At 45.6% G+C, this 20,456-nt stretch overlaps 1 protein-coding gene across 1 annotated transcript in view; it reads right to left on the reverse strand.

The window, feature by feature from the left end:
* The window catches only part of LOC310772414 (roundabout homolog 2-like), a gene marked incomplete at its 3' end in the record, with an annotated part of 203,450 nt that overhangs the window by 55,297 nt on the left and 127,697 nt on the right, over window positions 1-20,456 (reverse strand). Inside the window, exons 5-9 of the mRNA XM_083632219.1 lie at window positions 19,956-20,094; window positions 11,536-11,672; window positions 10,091-10,102; window positions 8,935-9,059; window positions 5,945-6,116 (exon numbers count right to left, since the gene is read on the reverse strand). Of these exons, the coding sequence (XP_083488345.1) occupies window positions 5,945-6,116; window positions 8,935-9,059; window positions 10,091-10,102; window positions 11,536-11,672; window positions 19,956-20,094 (585 nt within the window). The remainder of the gene's footprint in view (window positions 1-5,944; window positions 6,117-8,934; window positions 9,060-10,090; window positions 10,103-11,535; window positions 11,673-19,955; window positions 20,095-20,456) is intronic.

Below are 20,456 nucleotides of genomic sequence, written 5' to 3' on the forward strand. Positions count from 1 at the left end.
AGTGCCTACTGCCCAGGTGGGGTATCTCGTCGTAAGGGCCTTTCTGTCTGTGTGGAGTTTGCATGTTCTCCCCGTGCTCCCCCAGGGGGGTTCCTCCGTATATAACCCCCCCCCCCCCCCCCCCATTAAAAAAACATGCAGAAGATCAGATCGTCATCGTCATCCGACCAGTGACGACAACATCCGAAGTCGGTCCCCGGGCGCTGTACGAGAAAGCGACCACTGCTCCTGGCCTGCCCCCCGGAGGAAAGGACAAAGCCAGGATGGGTTAAATGCAGAGGACAAATTTCACCGGCCACCGTCAGCATGTGTGTGTTTGTGGCCCTCCGTGCATGTGTTGATGTGTAACCGTGTGACAATAAAGACGGGCTTGTCCGTCTGAAATCGTGTTAGGAACCACCCGGACCTGGATGTCCCTGACCACCCCGGCTGGATCTGATGATGCCTGAACGACTTGACCCAGCCTGAACTGGCCTCTCAGGGCATTTTGATCAGCCAGCCAGACCAGGTCGCCCACGGCGACATTCCTCTCCTGGGTGTGCCACTTCGGAACAGGTTTGGTCCCGCCAGCTGGGACCACCTCCTCCAAAACTCATCCACAGCCCCTGGACAGCCCGGAAACGCTTGAGGGGGTAGTCCCATGTGAACCCCCCCGAGTCTCCCCTCGGCCCGGACCGTCCCAATAGGAGGGAGTTGGGGCTCAGGTACTCAACTGTGTCCTCTTGGGCCTGGATCCTGGCCTGGATGGGCCTCTCATTTGCTAGGTTGGCCGCCAGGTACAGAAGGGTATGGAACTCCACCAGAGTGAAGGGCCCCTTCTTATCGATAGTCCTCTGGGCCCTCTTCACTACCCTGATGGCAGCCTCCGCAGCCCCATTTCTGTGGGGGGAGTCAGCAGGGTGGAACTAACCACTCCGTCCCGTTCCTGGCGGCCTCTTCCTACAATCCTGTCTTGTCCACCCTGCCCAGGAAGCCATACAGGTCTTCTAGGGCAGGCTTCGCCCCGACGAAATTGGTTCCGGGGTCGGACCAGAGCCGGCTTGCGTGCCGTGAACCGCATGTACGTCGTCAGGAGCACTTCCGTTGAGTGGTCTTCCACTACATCGGCGTGCACGGCCCTCGATGCCATACAGCAGAACACGACCCCTCACACCTTCAGTGTCACTCTCCTCGTCTTCCCGTCCCTGACCCCGAAAGGACCAAAAAGGTCCAGAGACGTGTACGCGAAAGGGGCGGCTGGAGCGGTCCTCTCTGGGGGAAGGTCGCTCATGACCTGTCTGCATCTCCTCGCCCTCTCCTTCCTGCAGGGGATGCAGCCTTCCACGACCTTCTTCACCACCCGCCTTCCCTTGATCACTCAGGCCTTCTTCCTCATACGGAGCAGCGTCCCGGCCACGCCCTCGTGGGATTCACGAGCGAGAAGGGTGCTCAACCAGGTTCCGTGGGGCAGGATCAGGACCGCTGCTTCTTCACCGTGCCCAGATCCACACTCTCCCTCTGCACATCAGGAGTCCAGAGCCCTTGTCTCGGTACACAACCAACCTGTTCATCATTGTTGTAGGGAATATCACACCCAGGAAGAGGTCCCAGAGAGCATCCTCGGGCTCCTTTGAGGACAGCACACCCCCATCAGATTGGCTGCCCAGGCGCTCCCCACGCTTCTTTGCCTGGGTGGAGGTTTGGCCTCTCTTCTCTAGCCACTTCCGGGCCAAACCCAAGCAATGACCCGGCACAGTCATGACAGGCAACTGAACCTCTCTGAGTCCACGAGGTCCGTAACGGGTGCACTACTGGGTCCTCTCCCAGGTCTGTCCTCTGGCAGAGCTGGATCTTGCGTTCCTTTAGGAGGCTTGGGGTTCAATGTAGGCCCTTTCTGACCCTCTCTGACTTCTCCGGACCCCCTGTCGGCACCATTCTGACTCCCGTCTGGAGCCTTTCTTGCTTGGGCCCTGATGAGCACCGCTGAGAAAGCTTTTCTCTGGAGCTTACTTACGCGCTCCCTGGCGTCAGCTGTCACTAGACTTTACAGGCCACTCTTCAAAAGGCTTCTCTAAGAACCATGGCCCTTTCTGCCATGGAGAGCTCTCATCCAGGTCTTCAGGAGCCGCTCCTCTCGTTATGATGTCGGCCACGTTGTACTCTCCCGGGACCCACCACCACTCGGTTACTGGCCCCGCCTTCTGGATCTCTCCAATCCTGTTTGCGAAGAAGGATTGGTAGCCGTAGCTCTCCCGCTGGATGGCTCCCAGCACTGTCCGGTAGGGCTGCTCGATAAATCGATTCATGAGCTCTCTCTCATGTACACCTGCTGCTACTCGTCCCTTCTCCCCGCTGTAAAGTCTCTCTGGAGGCTGTGACTACTGCTGGCTACTAAAGACAGCAGCAATTAACTTATTTCAACAACTCCAAAAAGCACAGTGTGTGAGCACTGAGCAGCGTGTTGCACTGCGGGCTGTGCAAGATAACGATTACCACAACACACGAACAAAGACGTTATCACCGGACGCTGAAATGTTGCCTTTATAGTTCACATAACAACACGTGAGGCCACCGAGTAACGTAACCAGGACTCACCTCCAAAACAGCAAATCCACCAGTGTCAAGTGACTGCAGGTTAGTAAGCAACAGCCAGGAAGTTAGGCATAGCAAGTTAGGCTAAAACAGGAAGTTGGGTTGTTCTGCCTTCAGAGTAAAGCGTAATTTGTCACTTATGAAAAAAAGAGAAAAAAGAGCTCTGCAAGGCAACAAATGTTTAGTGAAGTATAATAGTATAAAAAAAATCAAAATCGAAATCGAAAATCGAGTTTTGAGAGAGAAAATCGTCAATTAAATTTTTAGGCAAAATCGAACAGCCCTACTGTCCGGCTGTCTACTAGGTGAAACCAGCGCTTGACCTGAAGCCGGCCATTCTTCTCCACGTACTTCCTCAACCGGGTAGAAAAGACCGCGCCGCACACTTCGGCCCTTAGTGCGTGTCCTTTCTGGTCCAGTGGCGCCAGCTTAGCCTTAGACTCCACCAGCCTGATTTCAATTCCTTGTTGAGTCTCCCACCTCAGGTATAACACGGCAGGCGTTGTCACTCCCGTCCGAGAAAGTAACTCCCCATGGCTTACCTTTCCAACCAGATGGCGTGAGGCTCCTGTGAAATACCATAGAAATACATACAATTATAAAAACCTCACTTTGTATGTATGTATGTATTTCTATGGTCAGATTTTGTATGTTCTTTAAGTCTCATATTATGTACACATAACATGTATTTTGTAACAGTATTTTCACGTCCTTCTCCAATCTGTGGGCTTACACATGTACGCATTTCCTGTATAGACCTTCATTGAATTATTGATTGTATTTCCGATCTGTATGTATTTAGTAGTCATTTCCGCCTTACACAGCACAACGCTGATGAAGGCTTGACGCTGAAACGTTTGTTGTGCTTCTGTCCCAGGTGACTTTTTTTTGGAAAGGACATTTTGGAGTGCTGGCGTGCTTCTTCTTTGCTCTTGTGACTTGTGTTGGCCCTGCACCCAAGTGGAACTCTTGTTGTGACTGTGCTCACATTCGGTGAGTTTGGATGAATATGAAATAGAACTGAGGTAACAAAGACACAAGCTTCCAAAATTATGATAATTTGGGTGATCAAGTGCAGCTAACAAGGGATTACTCTCCTTTGCATCATTTTCCCACGGCGACCTTCTGTCCATCTGTCTTTGCAGCCATCAGTCAGTGACATTCCTCCTGTCCAACTGCTCAATACAGAACACTTTGATATTGATCCATGTCGTGTGAGTGACAGGACAGGAATCATTCCCTCTCCAAAAAACAACGTGAACAGATGTTAATTTAATAATGTGTGGGAGAAAAAGCCAAGAAACAAATGGCGAGAAGGGCATAAACAGCTCTCAGCTGGCAGCGGCTCAAGTCTTAATGCTGACATGAATGCTTTGTCAGAGAGAAGTGTAAAGTGACTCTCCATCAAGTAGAGAGTTTTTCTTTCAAACTGTTTCGGTATTTTCAGACCATTCAACTTTACCACAGCCAGGTTATAATAAAAAGGATGATTGCACATCTCTGACATGTGTGGGCAGATAAATAGCCTCTAATGTATTTAATCTTTTAGTAGGTGCAAGCATGTGTACTGTATGTGTGTTCTTGTATAATGTTAAAGCCCATTATCCTGTGTTCTGGTGAATTGATCACAAGACTACACTAGTCTCGTGGTGCCCGACAATTGGAGAGCTCCACTTAGCAATAGTCTGGGACTTCTTAATGCAAGGCAGTTGATTGAACGGCAGTGACTTTGTCACATTGATGCTCTCCCCATTATCATCCATAGTGAACCAAACTGGAGATACAGCGATACACTTTGTAACAGAGAGTGAGCTTTTTAAAACATTGAAATGGGAGATTATTTGATTCCGTTTCATCTGTTTACAAGCACATGACCTCTGCATGTCACCCTAAAGATTTTGGATTGGTTCTGCAATGCATTTTGTTTTTTACTCTCTAATTGTTTCCACACAATAAAAACATTTCCATAGTCATGAAAGCTGGGAGACTGTCCTCGGTCTGTAGTTGAAAGCTGGGAGACTGTCCTCGGTCTGTAGTTGAAAGCTGGGAGACTGTCCTCAGTCTGTAGTTGAAAGCTGGGAGACTGTCCTCGGTCTGTAGTTGAAAGCTGGGAGACTGTCCTCGGTCTCTAGTTGAAAGCTGGAAGACTGTCCTCGGTCTCTAGTTGAAAGCTGGGAGACTGTCCTCGGTCTGTAGTTGAAAGCTGGGAGACTGTCCTCGGTCTGTAGTTGAAAGCTGGGAGACTGTCCTCGGTCTCTAGTTGAAAGCTAGGAGACTGTCCTCGGTCTCTAGTTGAAAGCTGGGAGACTGTCCTCGGTCTCTAGTTGAAAGCTGGGAGACTGTCCTCGGTCTGCAGTTGAAAGCTGGGAGACTGTCCTCAGTCTGTAGTTGAAAGCTGGGAGACTGTCCTCGGTCTCTAGTTGAAAGCTGGGAGACTGTCCTCGGTCTCTAGTTGAAAGCTGGGAGACTGTCCTCGGTCTGTAGTTGAAAGCTGGGAGACTGTCCTCGTTCTGCAGTTGAAAGCTGGGAGCCTGTCCTCATTCTGTAGTTGAAAGCTGGGAGACTGTCCTCGTTCTGCAGTTGAAAGCTGGGAGACTGTCCTCAGTCTGTAGTTGAAAGCTGGGAGATTGTTCTCGGTCTGTAGTTGAGTGGAGCCTTTAGAGACTGAGAACTGAGTCTACACGTTCCTTGATGTTATGTAATGATCTCTTGATGAGGCCTATTCAGCCATCCTGCAACTGTTTATTTATTTTTAATCACTAAGCAAATGAGCAATGTATTTTGGAAACACAAACTGTATTTTCTACAGTTCAAATATTCTTTCATGAGATCTATCTTGTGACAAAATATATTTTGCGCATAGCAGCTGAATTTGATCACCATAGTGAAAATACCAGTTGTTGTAGTCGTGTACTGAGCAATGTAGTTTTTTGTTGTTGCAATCTACCAGTTATTACTAGCAATCGTTTCAAACTGATGAAATTATTTGAGTAAAATAAAAATAAACGTTTCTTTATAATGGGCTCATTCCAGTGAATGTTCATGTGCACTGAGTCATATACAAGTTTTGCAAGTACATAGTAATACTGTGCAAATATTATTAAAATCTCCCTAATGCATAATGTACCTACCTACAAGAGTGTAACAGCACAATGTACGGTAAGTAAAAAGTGTTAAAAGATAATTACAGTTTGGAGTCAAGTGAAAAGTACTCAAGATCTCATGCCTCAAGAAGGTTCAATAGGTTTTCCCATCGCCAGTATAGTGTTCTATCTGTGTGTGTGTGTGTGTGTGTGTGTGTGTGTGCGCGTGTGCGTGTGCGTGTGTGTGTGTGTGTGTGTGTGTGTGTTTGTTTGCTTGCGTCCAGCCTCACCGTCTGCTACCTCGAGCTGGGCCTTGGCCATGATGCTGCCTGCTACAGTGAGGGCCTGGCAGGTGTAGTATCCTGCGTCAGCGCGCTGCACAGACGCGATGCTCAGCTCTCCACTCACAGACACAGACATGCGGCTGTCACTCTGGCTTGGCTGGTTAGGGAACAGAAGATCCTGCAGACAGAGAATGTGTGAAGAGGAGTATGATATGGGATGGCCAACTGGTGTGGCAGCGCAAGCTATTGGTTGGAGTCTCTTCAGCTTTGTAACTTTTAGATTAAAGTAATTTTTTCCACACACGTTATTTTTTGAAAATTTTAAAGAGATAATTGGGACCAAAGGCCTTTTTTTCTAGCCTGGCTCCAGACCTTCGAGCCATTGGCTCTTCTTGCTCTGGCATCGCCATGTGCAAATGCTTTTTCTCCGGTTGAAAATCCAATCATGGGCGCTGACTGGCTAACGCTGTTGTCAGTCATGCACAAAAATAATGGTTTGTGAAGCTATTTTTGAGCGTTATAAGTATGAATGAATTTTCTGATGCCGTTTAACTTTTTTTCTGTGTTGTAAATTACTTTTCTGTTGCTGTTTTTCTTTCATTTTGGAGGAGAGCTTAATTGATTAGAAATTAGGTCAGGCATAATATAAGCATTTTGCTTCTGCCTGAGCCTGTTCAGTCTCTGGTTGTTGACTTTGTTTATACTGTGATTTTGTTATGTATAATGACTGAATAAAATGACAAATGACAAATTATAATTACAATTACACAACAGAAACAGACACAGCTGTGGCCAAAGCAGAGATTGCCTGAAGTAGATAGCAGTTTACCACACGGCTACTAACGTTAAGTACAAGTACAGAGTCGGCCCACTTTGGCTGCTTAACGTTAGTAGCTAGCTATGGTGGGGAAGCTGGCTAGCATTAGCTAGCTACATTAGCTTGTGCTTGTGAGTGGCCAGAGTTGTATGAAACACGTCTCTTTGCAAAGGCTATATGGACCAAACAAAAATGAAGACTTGGAGAAGTCAGCAAGTAAGTTGGACTAACGTTACAAGTTCTGAAAATGTGTGCCTTCGTTACTTATTCCAGCTAAACGGTATCGGTTGTTTTTATTGTCTATGAAAGGCAGCTGTGCCCGGCTGACGTTAGCATTAGCGAGTGCTAACATTAGCACTTTACAACCGCAGTACAACCGATGCTGGAATGAGACACATATTTTCAGAACTTACCACTTCAGTCCTACATCCTCGCTCACTTCCAAGTCATCTCATCTTGTATTGCAGTCCATTATTCCATGAGACTGCTGTGTTAGCCAGGTGTTATTCCATGAGACTGGTGAGTTAGCCAGGTGTTAGACTAGTGTGTTAGCCAGGGGGTACGGTGGCGCAGTCGGTAGCGCTGTCGCCTCACAGTTAGAAGGTCCTGAGTTCGATTCTCGCCTGGGACACTGTGAGCGCTGTGGTTGTGTTCCCCCCCATATCTTCAGTGCCTACTGCCCAGGTGGGTTATCTCATCGTAAGGGCCTTTCTCTCTGTGTGGAGTTTGCATGTTCTCCCCGTACTCCCCAGGGGGTTCCTCCGTATATAACCCCCCACTAAAAACATGCAGAAGATCAGATCGTCATCGTCATCCGACCAGTGACGACAACATCCAAAGTTGGTCCCCAGGCGCTGTACGAGAAAGCGACCACTGCTCCTGGCCTGCCCCTCGGAGGAAAGGACATGCCTGGATGGGTTAAATGCAGAGGACACTTTTCACCGGCCACCGTCAGCATGAGTGTGTTGTGGCCGCATGCATGTATTGTGGTGTTCGTGTGACAATAAAAGACGGGCTTGTCCGTTACGAGAGAGAGCCTAGAGAGATGCAGCTCTAGCAGGCAGAGCAAGACTGCTGCGGCTGCCCTGCCGTGCCGGCCGGTTGCCGTGGACACCTTGGTCTCTAGTGATTGGTTAGAGAAGATCGAAGCCCGCCCCCTCATAGAAATGCTCTGAAGTGAGCGCAATCTCAGACAAAGAGGAAATGAGTTTATGAATTGACGATGCAGTCTGAATATCAGGCTACTTTTTTCCTTCATCTGAGGCATTTGGGAGCAAATTGCCAATTCAATTAAATGTAAGCACTACAGTATTAGCAAAGCATTGTTTTTCTATCTTTTCACTGTTCTTTCACTTTTAGTTTTACCGTAATAAACATGTATCAGGTAAGCTTTTGCTGGCACATGGCACAAACGTCGGAAAAATATTGATTCTTGAGTATTGATTTTCACTGTATAAAAATACCATGCCCCAAATTGTTACATGTCATAAACTGTACAGTACATGTCAAATATACTGTACAAGGATTCCTGGTGGTTCAAACTTGATGTGTAATTTATGGAGTAAGTAAATTACATAATACTGTTGTATCAACCAACAAAACCAAAATACTATTGACTAGAAAGGCCTAAAAAAGACAGTCCATTTAATTTAACTACATATTCCAACATTTCTGGGCAATTCAGTTGGGAAAGCGGGAGGTCAATGTTTTGCTGCAGCCTACTAGGGCTGTGAGAAGTGAGAGGCTTATTGTGATAACCTCCTGTTGGGGTCATGAAATTGAGGCATCACCAGTGTCTGTTTGGCCACTCCAAACCGACAGGCTGATGGGCAGCAAAGGACATTAGCATGGCTCCCATTAGGTCTAATGACTCTAATGCGGCACATGAACATTGTTTCTTGTGAAGTGAATTGGCTGGTCACAGCCGTGTAGATTGATGATTGATGACCACTTCATTATCTGGACGTGCCACAGCACCGTTGTGTTGCCCCCTGGCTCAACCCGTTCAGACAGATCCTTGGCCATCCTTCATAATTCAATTACATCAGTGGAAGGAAGGTTACTTTGGCTGGTCCTGCTGAAGTTATGTCCGTATGACAACCACCAAAGAGACATAACTCGCCCCGTCACGCACACATGCAGACAGACACGCACATAATAAACAGACTAATGTCCTTACCTGGCTGCCCTCTTGCTGCCAGAAGACAGTGGGCTGAGGTTTGCCCTTGGTCTCACAGGGGAAGGTAGCTGTCCGTCCCTGAGCCACAATCTGGTCGCGGGGTCTCACCACAAACTGGGGCGCCTCTGAGGTCAAAGGTCAAATGAAACCACAAAACAGAAGCAACACATGTACATAGAGTTCTGTAAGTGTGTATTACAAGACTACAGTAACTACTGTGAAATAGAAATAGCTCAGCTGAACTTCCAGCTACAAGTGAAAAGGTGCATGCATCATGTCTATTCTATTCTTTGAAGACCCATCACTGACTAAGCCAACCACACAAGCCATTCATCCAGGTGCCAACACATCTGAATGAATGATATCAACTCATTAGCAGGGTGCTGCAACACACATTCTCTATCCAGGACTTTGAACTATGGTATAGGCTTGGGCGATCTCTCTCTCTCTCTCTCTCTCTCTCTCTCTCTCTCTCTCTCTCTCTCTCTCTCTCTCTCTCTCTCTCTCTCTCTTTTTTAAATAATTGTTATTTGTATTTTATGTGGTTTCAAGTATACATGACATAATGGTTAGTAGTATAAATAGTATGAATAAAGGACAGAGGTTGATATGCTGTTCACCTTTTTTCTTTACCTCTCCCTTTGCAGCACCACATACAACACTCTTAACAGTACCAATAATACAGTAAGCTGTGAAATGAGGGTCGGCAGCATGGGCAGACTGTGCACAATTTTGAAAATTACCAATAAATGAATACATAAATAAATAAAAATGTGATATTCAATATTGTGAAACATATTGCATAATATGGCAGGGGGGGGAAATCACAATATTTGGCTAGTAATGGCTACTGTATATTATTGAAAACCGGCCCAAGCCTAAACTACAGTAAGGCATATCAACCAAATCTGGACCCCTGTGTTGAAGGAAGTGAGCTGCTACATCCACTCTTCCAACACAAGAGTGCAAAGAAGGGCAGGAGTTGATCGATACTAAGGATGTAGATGAATGTGCATGTTCAACATAAGCTCCATGAACGTGTATGTGGAATGCTACAGCAGTGATGTGTGTGTGTGTGTGTGCGCACACACACATGCGTGCGTGTGATCAAAAACAGAGAGAGAGGGCATGCACAATGGGATCAGCTCTTACTTACCGACAGGGCGAGCTGGTGACAGAACAATGGTGTGGGTGAGACACAACACAGAGAGGAGGAGAGCAGAGGAGTAGAACAGAGGGACAGAAAAATAGAAATGAAAATCAGAAATGGATGAGGTGGAGTGTTGGGTTGTGGGGCCCAGTCACCAAAACAGGTGATGGCATGGGCCTCAAGGAGAGGGCATCACCTTAGCAACAGCAGGAGAAGAGGGTAACCAGTGCCAATAGACTTATCTGTAACACTTGGATGGTGTGGATAAAAAATAGTGAGGCATATAATGACATAACCACTGCACAATGTCTGAAAAACATTTTAGTTTTTCTGTGTTTTAGTTTTTTGTTTTTTTGATAATGCCAATTCCCCGGACGACATTTATTTTTGAACTTTTTGGAATACAGTTCCATGACACAATTCATGAATGACAAAAAATTATACAAATAATAACATGACACTAAAAAAATAACATTTAACACCAAGGTATACAATAAAGTATGGATCAGCATTCATGAATATGCCATGTAACTCTTCTTCAGGTGTGATGAATGTGTTGCTGAAGTGTTACTAACTCCAAAGTTGTAAGAACAACAACATTTTTGACACAATCCAAAAAGGTTCATGACGTCTGACTTAGTTTACAGTATTAGATATTTCATATGAAAATACGTTATTTTGTTTTTGTCATACCTGACAGTTTTGACTGCTTTGCTTCCTGCAGTCTTCTTCAGAGACGTCACGTGATGTTGCTGTGACGTACAGTATATATGGATGGTTTATGTGGGTTTGGCCTGGGATGTAGTCCTCCATAAAATACCGGCCAGCGGGGGACATGGTCATCCCACCTATGTAGGTGGGATGACCAAACCCACATAAACCATCCATATATACATCACAGCAACATCACGTGACGTCTCTGAAGAAGACTGCAGGAAGCAAAGCAGTCGAAACTGTCAGGTATGACAAAAACAAAATAACGTCTTTTCATATGAAATATCTAATAACGTTTTTGACACACTCCAGAGATATAAGAAATGTTACAGAACAGATTTCTTTTTTAACATTATTAACCTTTACTATGAAATTGTTTCCTCATTTTTTCTACTTTCGATAAGACCGCTCCCTCCCACAACCCCAGGGGAGAGAGTTGTGGTTCAGATATGGAGTGAGTGGGCTGGATGAAGAATGAGATTCCCAGGAGAGGTCATAACATTGCACTTAGGCTTTGGTTAGGTTGTTCATATCTGCAGCCTAGCTGGAGATCTGGAGCAATCAACCACATTGGGCCCTATGTGAAAGAAGAGCTGAGCCCAGCTGCAGGCTTGCAACAGGGGGGCAATAACACTCACAAAGCGGTTAATAGAGGACTGAGTGTCCTGGGGCTTGTTTTGGCACTAAAAACAAATGGCTCTGGAGCTTTTGCACCAGCTAGTCAATAGGTTACCCACCTCTGATAGTCAGGTAGGCAGAGGCTTCCACTTTGCCCACACGGTTCTCTGCCAGGCAGGTGAAGGTGCCCTGGTCGCTGGCTGATGCTTTCTTTATCTTAAGCAGGAAATCCTCTTTTTCATATCTGATGTCATACCTGGCAGCAGAGAGGAACACTGGGGTCAAGCTCACTGTAGTCAGCATTAATGATAAGTCAACCGACTTCTAAGGCTGATTTTATATATATTTTTAAATCTGAAATTGTAATTGAACGGATGTTGAGTAAACACGGGTGATGTCTTAGAGGATTGCTTTCATCTAAATTGTGTCTTTTTTGATAGAATAAAGACAGACTTTCTGAGGCAATTAAGACTCCCTGCTGCACACACTTTGCTGCCACAGAGGCAGAAAAAGGGGAGCAATTATGCTGAGATGAAGGCATGGCAAAATGAAAGGTGCTTTCAGCTGGAACCCTGACGGTTCCACTATTTCAATATTTATAAAGGCAAACCACCCACTGTGGTGTGTGGCTTGTGCAGTATGCAATATGTGCCTCTCTGTGTGGTTTGTGTGTGTTTGTGTGTGTGTGTGTGTGTGTGTGTGTGTGTGTGTGTGTGTGTCTGTGAGTGCCTGCGTGCATGTGCGTGCCTGCGTGTGTGTGTGAGGGACAGTCAATGAGAGAGCAAGTGAATGAGAGAGAGAGGAGGAGAGAGTAAAGAGAGGTGGAGAGAGAGGGGGAGCGAGAGGGAGAAAGAGTGAGGGATGAAAACAGATAAACAGTCTGAGAGTAAGGGAGTGGTTGAATCTGACAAACTGAATATGATGAATGAGCTGAGCAGTAAGAAATGACTAATTCATAGAGATGGACCACGCACCAGTGTGTATCCAGCAGTGCAGCATGCTGTAAGACAGGAGTGGTGCAATACGAGTGAAAGAAGCATCTCAGCCTCCAGATGTGGAGCTAAGAGCCTCAGAGGGGCTGCAGATTGAAACGGCTCGAGCAGCCAAGAGTTGGGTTTCTCGCTCTCTGGGGTGTGTTTTGGCGTGAGAGACGCAGGGCTCCTGTCTAGTCCAAATTGTCTAGCCAGCCAGACCGATTCAGAGATGAGAAATCGCACAAGTGGGTGAGAAAAAGTCACCAACGAAACGGATGTTGCGAAAGGTGCGGGGAGAATATCGATGGGGCTTTGTGGGGTCCGTCTGTCTGGTGAGGACTCCAGTTAACGGCACATCTCTGACCCAGATACAGACTTCCCAGGAGGCTGACCGGTTCAGGAGAAGAATGAAAGAGAGGAAGGAGGGAAGTGAAAGTAGGACATGTTGCTGGAGTCAAGGGGTACTGAGGGAGAGGGCAAAACACGCAGGGAGACCGACAGGCGGCTAGACGGAGACACACGCACGTATTGTGTTCTACCTCACTCACTCAATCACCATGACACCTGACCTCGGAAAAGGCCCCACATTGTTTCTTTACAGTTGGCGGAGAGTGAGTGATCATCTGTAACAGGTGTTGGTAAAACCTTCTCCCAGATGTGATTTCTGCATAACCTAATTTAACAGGGCTGACTAATTAGGTTGACTAACAGGCATTCACAAATATATTTCACAAATTTGTCCTCGTTACACACAAGCACACATAAATACTGTAAAGTGTGTGTGTGTGTGTGTGTGTGTGTGTGTGTGTGTGTGTGTGATTCAATCAAACGTCTAGAGATTATTTGATGCACTTCTAATTATATTAAATTAATACACATCCAAAAGTATAGATGCAAGTCAGTGTTATCATTGCACAATTCCCATAAATCAAAAGGCAGACGAGTATGTTGAGAACCATAAATAAACCAATTAACAGAACATTCCTGTCCACCTGTGGTGTCCCAGTGGTGCCTGTGTGAAAAGATGTGGCTGCGACCGACTGAGCATCAGTAGGTTACTTCTAATACAGGTGGAATAAATAATGACTTTTACAGTAATAGCAAGTACTGATTGCCACCATATTTTTGTTCATATCAAAATGTACCCACATCCAGTGATGGGCAAGCTACTTGGAAAATGTAGTAAGCTAAGCTATCAGTTACTCTCGATTAAATATAGCTAAACTACATTGAAGCTATCTCCAGAGAAATGTAGCAAGCTAAGCTACGAGTAACATGGCAAAAGCAGCTTGCTACATCAAAGCTACTTTTTTTCTCACATTGAATCAACTTCATGTCAAAGAACAACTTTCCACCAAACAAATAGGCAGGCAAAAAAAAATCAAATTTTGATTGTTTATTATATTATAAAATACATTGAAACTCTCACTGGCACAATATTCAAAAACAATAAAACCTGAACGTCTTCTTCATCACTGCCAGTGGCTCCCTCTGGCTCTGCCATCTTTCAAAGTTCGTTGCTGATGTGACTTCGCCAGCACATGACATATTTTGCCGTACCCTTAACCAATCGTCAGTCTTCATTGCCTAAACCCAACCCAATCAGAGGCAGAGTAGTGCAAGAGAGCCAAGGATGCTAAAAAGCACAACAACATTTGTTGTCCGTCATAATGGAACTGGAAGTGCTTTATTGGCTACACAGGCACACTTGACATAATGCAATGTCTCCTCCTGTTTAATCCAAACCGCAGCAGAAATCTCCACTGCGTGCTTTGCTCATGGATTTTCTCTGGTGAGTAGCTTGTAGCTTTTGCGGGAAGCTACAAGCTACTTGGGTCTATAAATAGCTTAGCTACTGAAAAAGCTACTTGGTTCAAAAGTAGTGAAGCTACCACCAAGCTACTGAGAAATGTAGTTAAGCTATGTAGCTTCGCTACTTGTAGCAAGCTACTGCCCAACACTGCCCACATCCCTGTGCAAGTCCGCGTTTGCACAGCTGGTAAAAAACAAAAGTGAAAAGAGTCAAGATATTTTTATATGCCAGAGTAACGTGTTTAATCTGGGTGTAAGCCAGGCATCTTAACTGGGCTTCTCATGATTGGAGTGTGGGTGTCGTGGTCACATCCGTGAACTGTCATTGGTCAGAGAAAATGAGAGTCTTGAGCAGTCATTGGTTAGTTTAACAACAATCATAGCATCCCTTTGGGGATAGACTGGGAATGAGCTCTCATGGTTTAGTTTAGCTGTCAATCACCAGCCATGTTTCAATTGATGTGGGGAAATGTTATTGGCTGCTGGCTATGATGGGCGGGTCGAACCACAAATCAAGAGCGGTAGTTTTCATGTGCTCTCGAGCAGATTGAGACCCAAGCAGAGAGCCATGTGGAGCTGCAGGGAGAGGCAGCATGGATTTAGACGAAAATGAATGTTTTTGGAAGAAGTTTGGATATCCGGATCGGTAGAGGAAGACTGTGTTGGTAAAAGCAGGAAGTTATTTGCAACCAGGACACTTTCTGTATTGAGAGAGGAACTTTAATGCTTAAACCAAGGAAAGAGACTCTTTATGACCATGAGACTGAACACCCCCCCTCCTCAGTGACTCTTTGTGTGTGTTTGTGTTTGTCATCTCTTTGTCATGATCCCATAGTCATGGGGCTCTGTACGCTGGAGTCAAAGCTTAAGTGCAACACAGCGCAAGCTGTCCCTGTGACCGGACATCTACCAGGCACAGGACCGCTGGGACAAGCGGGCGGGCAGAGAGCTGGAGGGGGAAGTGTCGGCTACAGGGCCAAGGCGCAGATGAGGCCTCCCCCTGTGTGTGTTAATAACCTATGCCGTTAAAGCCTTATTCTATCCATTTCATTCATTCAAAATGTGCATGGCTGGTTAGTTTTGATGTTAAAGGGATACGTCAACATTTTGGGAGTTTGGGAGGAGGTAGTGAGTTTGTGTGTGTGTGTGTGTGGGGGGGGGGGGTTGTTGGTGAGGTCCTTGGCAGAAGGGGTTTCCGGGCCTTGTTGGTGAGGCTGATGGCGGTTGGGAAGAAGCTGGTCTTGTGGCGGGTGGTTCTGGTCTTGGCAGACCTCAGTCTCTTGCCGTGGGGGAGTGTCTTAAAGAGTTTGTGGCCAGGGTGGGAGGGGTCAGCCATGATCTTGCGAGACCGCTTCAGTGTCCTGGCTGCATGCAGGTCCTGGAGGGATGGCATACTAGGCATCTCGCGCTCGATCATGCAGCTAGCTGAACTGTGCGGCCTCGCCTGCTCTATGACATCACTGATGACATTATCACGGATGACATCACTGATGACAATTAGGGCAATCACCTAATTAAAAAATCCAGCTCCGTCAGTTCACCCGCACAGCCCAGGGGCAGAAGCCATCGTCTCCTTCTGGTTCTTCCCCGATTCTACCTACTTCTTCTTTTTGGTGTTTTATGGCAATTGGCATCCTCAATGTTGCATTACCAGCATCTTCTGGATCCATCATCCACTGTTTCCCTCCCATCACTTATAGCCTCAGACTGATGACATTACTGATGACATCATCACTGAACTATAGCTTCAGCCTTAGGGCAATCAGCCTTAGGGCAATTAATCTACGCTACTTAAAAAATCTGGCTCCGTTAAGTCCCCCGCACGGGTGCTCTTTACACCCCCTGAAAGTTTCAGCCTGATCGCACATAAAACAGCATAGCTGTGGCCGGCACAAAAATTGAAACCGAGGACAGACAGACTGACATTGCCCACATTTTACCAAATGTATAGATATAGATAGATTTTCTCTATCAAAAACTAGAATGTACATGGTTTTATTTTCAATCTGCATGCCCTACAAAGAGCGGTACAGCCATCGCTGCTACTTAGCTAGCACTACAATAGTAGAGACCGGTACAGCCGTTCAGTCACCCAAAACACATTGCATACACATGCAATGTGTATGCAACAGCGCCACAAACACTCACATGTACATGTTGTGACTCGTGTACTCACCACAAGATTAATTAATAATCCATAGTTACGTGAAACGTCATTTTTGTAGTAAATCCACACACCGAGAACTAAACTAGAATGATCGCACTGCGGACATATGCCTCAGCCAACAAGTGAGCAGTCGATAGATACCATGTCTGTCCAGACTTTGACATTTGAGCCAAATGTGAAGAAATTTTGTCAAGATGTCAGTGAGATATGGCGTTACTGAGCTTGAAAATGGCGTTCATGAGGTCACAGTAACCTTGACCTTTGAGCACCAAAATGTAATCAGTTCATCCTTGAGTCCAAGTGGACGTTTGAGACAAATTAGATGAAATTCCGTCAAGGCGTTCCTGAGATATCATGTTAACGAGCATGAAACGAGCGGTCGTGATGTCACAGTGACCTTGAACTTTGACCACCAAAATCTAATCAGTTCATCCTTGAGTCCAAGTGGATGCTTGAGGCAAATTCGAAAGAAATTTCGTCAAGGCGTTGCTGAGATATCGCGTTAACGAGCTTGAAAATGGCGTTCGTGAGGTCACAGTGACCTTAACCTTTGTCCTTTGACCACCAAAATCTAATCGGTTCATCGTTGAGTAGAAGTCGACGTTTGAGCCAAATTGGAAGAAATTCTTTCAAGGCATTCCTGAGATATTGCGTTAAATAGCTTGGAAATGGGGTTCATGAGGTCACAGTGGCCTTGAACTTTGACTTTTAACCACCAAAATCTAATCAGTTCATCCTTGAGTCCAAGTGGACGTTTGAGGAAAATTAGAAGAAATTCCAGCAAGGCGTTCCTGAGATATAACGTTAACGAGCTTGAAAATGGCATTCGAGAGGTTGATCACCAAAATCTAATCAGTTCATCCTTGTGTCCAAGTCGACGTTTGAGCCAAATTCGAAGAAATTCCATCAAGGCGTTCCTGAGATAACACGTTAACGAGCCTGAAAATGGCGTTTGTGAGGTCAGAGTGACCTTGAAATTTGACCTTTGACCACTAAAATCCAATCAGTTCATCCTTGAGTCCAAGTCAACGTTTGAGGCAAATTTGATTAAATTCCGTGAAGGCGTTCCTCAAATATCGCGGAATGGCTATCGCCGGTGGAGGCATAACAAAGAGTATAACCGAAGTTACTTCCTCGGTTGCTGTGAGGCGCATGCGCTGTGTGCAGTGCGCATGTGCTGTATTGATGACTGCACACAGCCAGCGCATGCGCCACATGGCAAACGAGGGAGTAACTTCGGTTTTACTATTGGTAGTTCGGTTACTCTTTGTTTAGTTCTCGGTGTGTGGATTTACTACGAAAATGACGTTTCACATAACTATGGATTATTATTTCATTGTGTAGTGAGTACATGAGTCACAACAACAGCGTTATTGCAATGTGTATTTTGGGTGACTGAACGACTGTACCGGTCACTAGCATTGTAGCACTAGCTAAGTAGCAGCGATGGCTGCACCACTCTTTGTAGGGCATGCAGATTGAAAATAAAACCATGTACATTCTAGTTATATAGACAATATTACAAATGGCCTAAACTCCCAAAATGTTAGTGCACGGATACTCAACTTGCTTTGCCTGGGGGCCACTTTTGCAAAATGACAGGAGGCAAGGGGCCAGTCAATAAACATGAATATTAATTTTTCTGTAGATTGTAGGATTTTGGGGTGTCAGCCGGAGTTTAGTCTCACATTTCTTTGCATACAGTAGTTAATATACATATACTGTAAGTGCCTGGGTGGCGAGCAGACAGCCATATTTGACAATTTAGCTGGAGCTCAGTCAAATTTTATTTAACCTTAGTTTTCATTGTGAATTAGGAAATTGTCGGGGGGCCACTCTGCACCCTATCGCGGGCCGCATCTGGCCCCCAGGCTGCAAGTTGAGTATCACTGTGTTAGTGTATCCCTTTAAAGGAGCTATACAATATGGGATCTTGGAGAGAGATTGAAAACCATAGACAAAAACGAGTGAGTCAGAATAGTTATGGTACCAGACCCCAAAAGTACATCAAACTAATGGTGCTGCAGTCTATCCAGGTTATTCTGAGTTATAACATTTACATGCATTGACCCAAAACCAGCAAATGTCTTAACAGAAAAATCTGTGCATATTAATATAGCAACTGATTTTCTATATTTTTTGTTTTACAGTTTTGTGCAAGTGTCTAGGACAAACATAGATTTACTCAACAAGTACTAAAAGAGACAATTCTTTGGTTGGGTCTTGTATGTAAAGGGCTATTTTGTTTGGTGGATCTGAACAGTTGCTCTTGATACTTGTGACAGCATTTACAAAGGGTGAGCGGGTTTACCCTCCACTATATCCCTGAATGTCACACAGTATGAGATGTCATTCAGACAAGGCCTGCTTCAAATCCAACAAAGATGATGCATGACAAGAATGTGTTGACTCATGGCCATATATAAATGATATGTAGGCTATAAGTAAAACTAGAATGACCGCACCGCGGATATATGCCTCCGCCAACAAGTGAGCAGTCGACATGCATGTCTGTCCAGACTTTTGAGCCAAAATGTGAAGAAATTTCGTCAAGGTGTTTCTGACATATGGCATTACCGAGCATGAAAATGGCGTTTGTGAAGTCACAGTGACCTTGACCTTTGACCACCAAAATGTAATCAGTTCATCCTTGAGTCCAAGTGGACCTTTGAGGCAAATTAGATGAAATTCCATCAAGGCGTTCTTGAGATATCGTGTTAAAAAGCTTGAAAATGGCGTTCGTGAGGTCACAGTGACCTTAACCTTTGTCCTTTGACCACCAAAATCGAATTAGTTCATCCTTGAGTGTAAGTTGACATTTGAGCCAAATTGGAAGAAATTCCGTCAAGGTGTTCCTGAGATAACACGTTAAAGAGCTTGGAAATGGGGTTTGTGAGGTCACAGTGACCTTGAACTTTGACCTTTAACCACCAAAATCTAATCAGTTCATCCTTGAGTCCAAGTGGACATTTGAGGAAAGTTGGATGAAATACCGTCAAGGCGTGCCTGAGATATCACGTTAACGAGCTTGAAAATGGCGTTGGAGAGGTCACAGTGACCTTGACCTTTGACCACCAAAATCTAATCAGTTCATCCTTGCATCCAAGTCAACGTTTGAGCCAAATTGTAAGAAATTCCGTTAAGCCGTTGACATATCGCGTTAAAGAGCTTGGAAATGGGGTTTGTGTGGTCACAGTGACCTTGACCACCAAACGAACATCGGACGGACAGATTGACGGACGTATGGACAACCCGAATCCATGATGCCTCCGGCTTGGCTATCGCCGGCGGATGCATAATAAGTATAAAGGCCTAACCCATAGCTATGCTGTACATAGCAACCCCATAACACATACTGATAACCGTGATCATGTTGGTCACTATAATCATCATATGACATTTTCATACCATTCATCTCTAGAAGCAACATGCTGTTGCAGACAGGGACTCATTAACCCTGCCTCAGTATCCATCCATCACCACTTTTACAGTATTAGTTATGCACGCGCACACACACACGCACGCACGCACGCACGCACGCACACACACACACACACACACACACACACACACACTCGTTCCTCACCTGCCGCGGGGCACATCCATGTCCTCTTTTTTCCAGCGCAGTGTAGGTGGCGGGTCACCGTGGACCTGACATCTGAACTCTACGCTCTCCTCAATGAGGACCACCTGGTTCACGGGCCGCTGCACAAACACCGGCCTCTCTGGATGTGGGCAGCACACAGAACATGGATACTACTGTAAGTATACTTCAGCCACACTGGCAATTCTGTGCTTGTGAGCGGTAATTATCTGAGGAGAAAAAGCGGTGTTCAATTCTTTTCTTTTCTTTTTAACACATTCACTGCCAGCCTTTTTTTTTTACTGTAGGTAGGTTCTGCCAGAGGGTTTTTTTGAGGATTCTGGCTTATCTTTCAAGACCCGAGGATTCTTTTCTGCTAAGATTTTGTGAACACACAATATCTCAAAAGAACTAATAGAATGTGTGCTTTCTCTGTCTAAAAGAGTTAGTTTGTAGAGTTAGTAGTTATGTAAGCATTAGCAGTTGAATACAGCATGGTTTCAG

Source organism: Poromitra crassiceps (assembly GCF_964638095.1).
Source record: "Poromitra crassiceps genome assembly, chromosome: 1".
Taxonomy (NCBI): Eukaryota; Metazoa; Chordata; class Actinopteri; order Beryciformes; family Melamphaidae; genus Poromitra; species Poromitra crassiceps.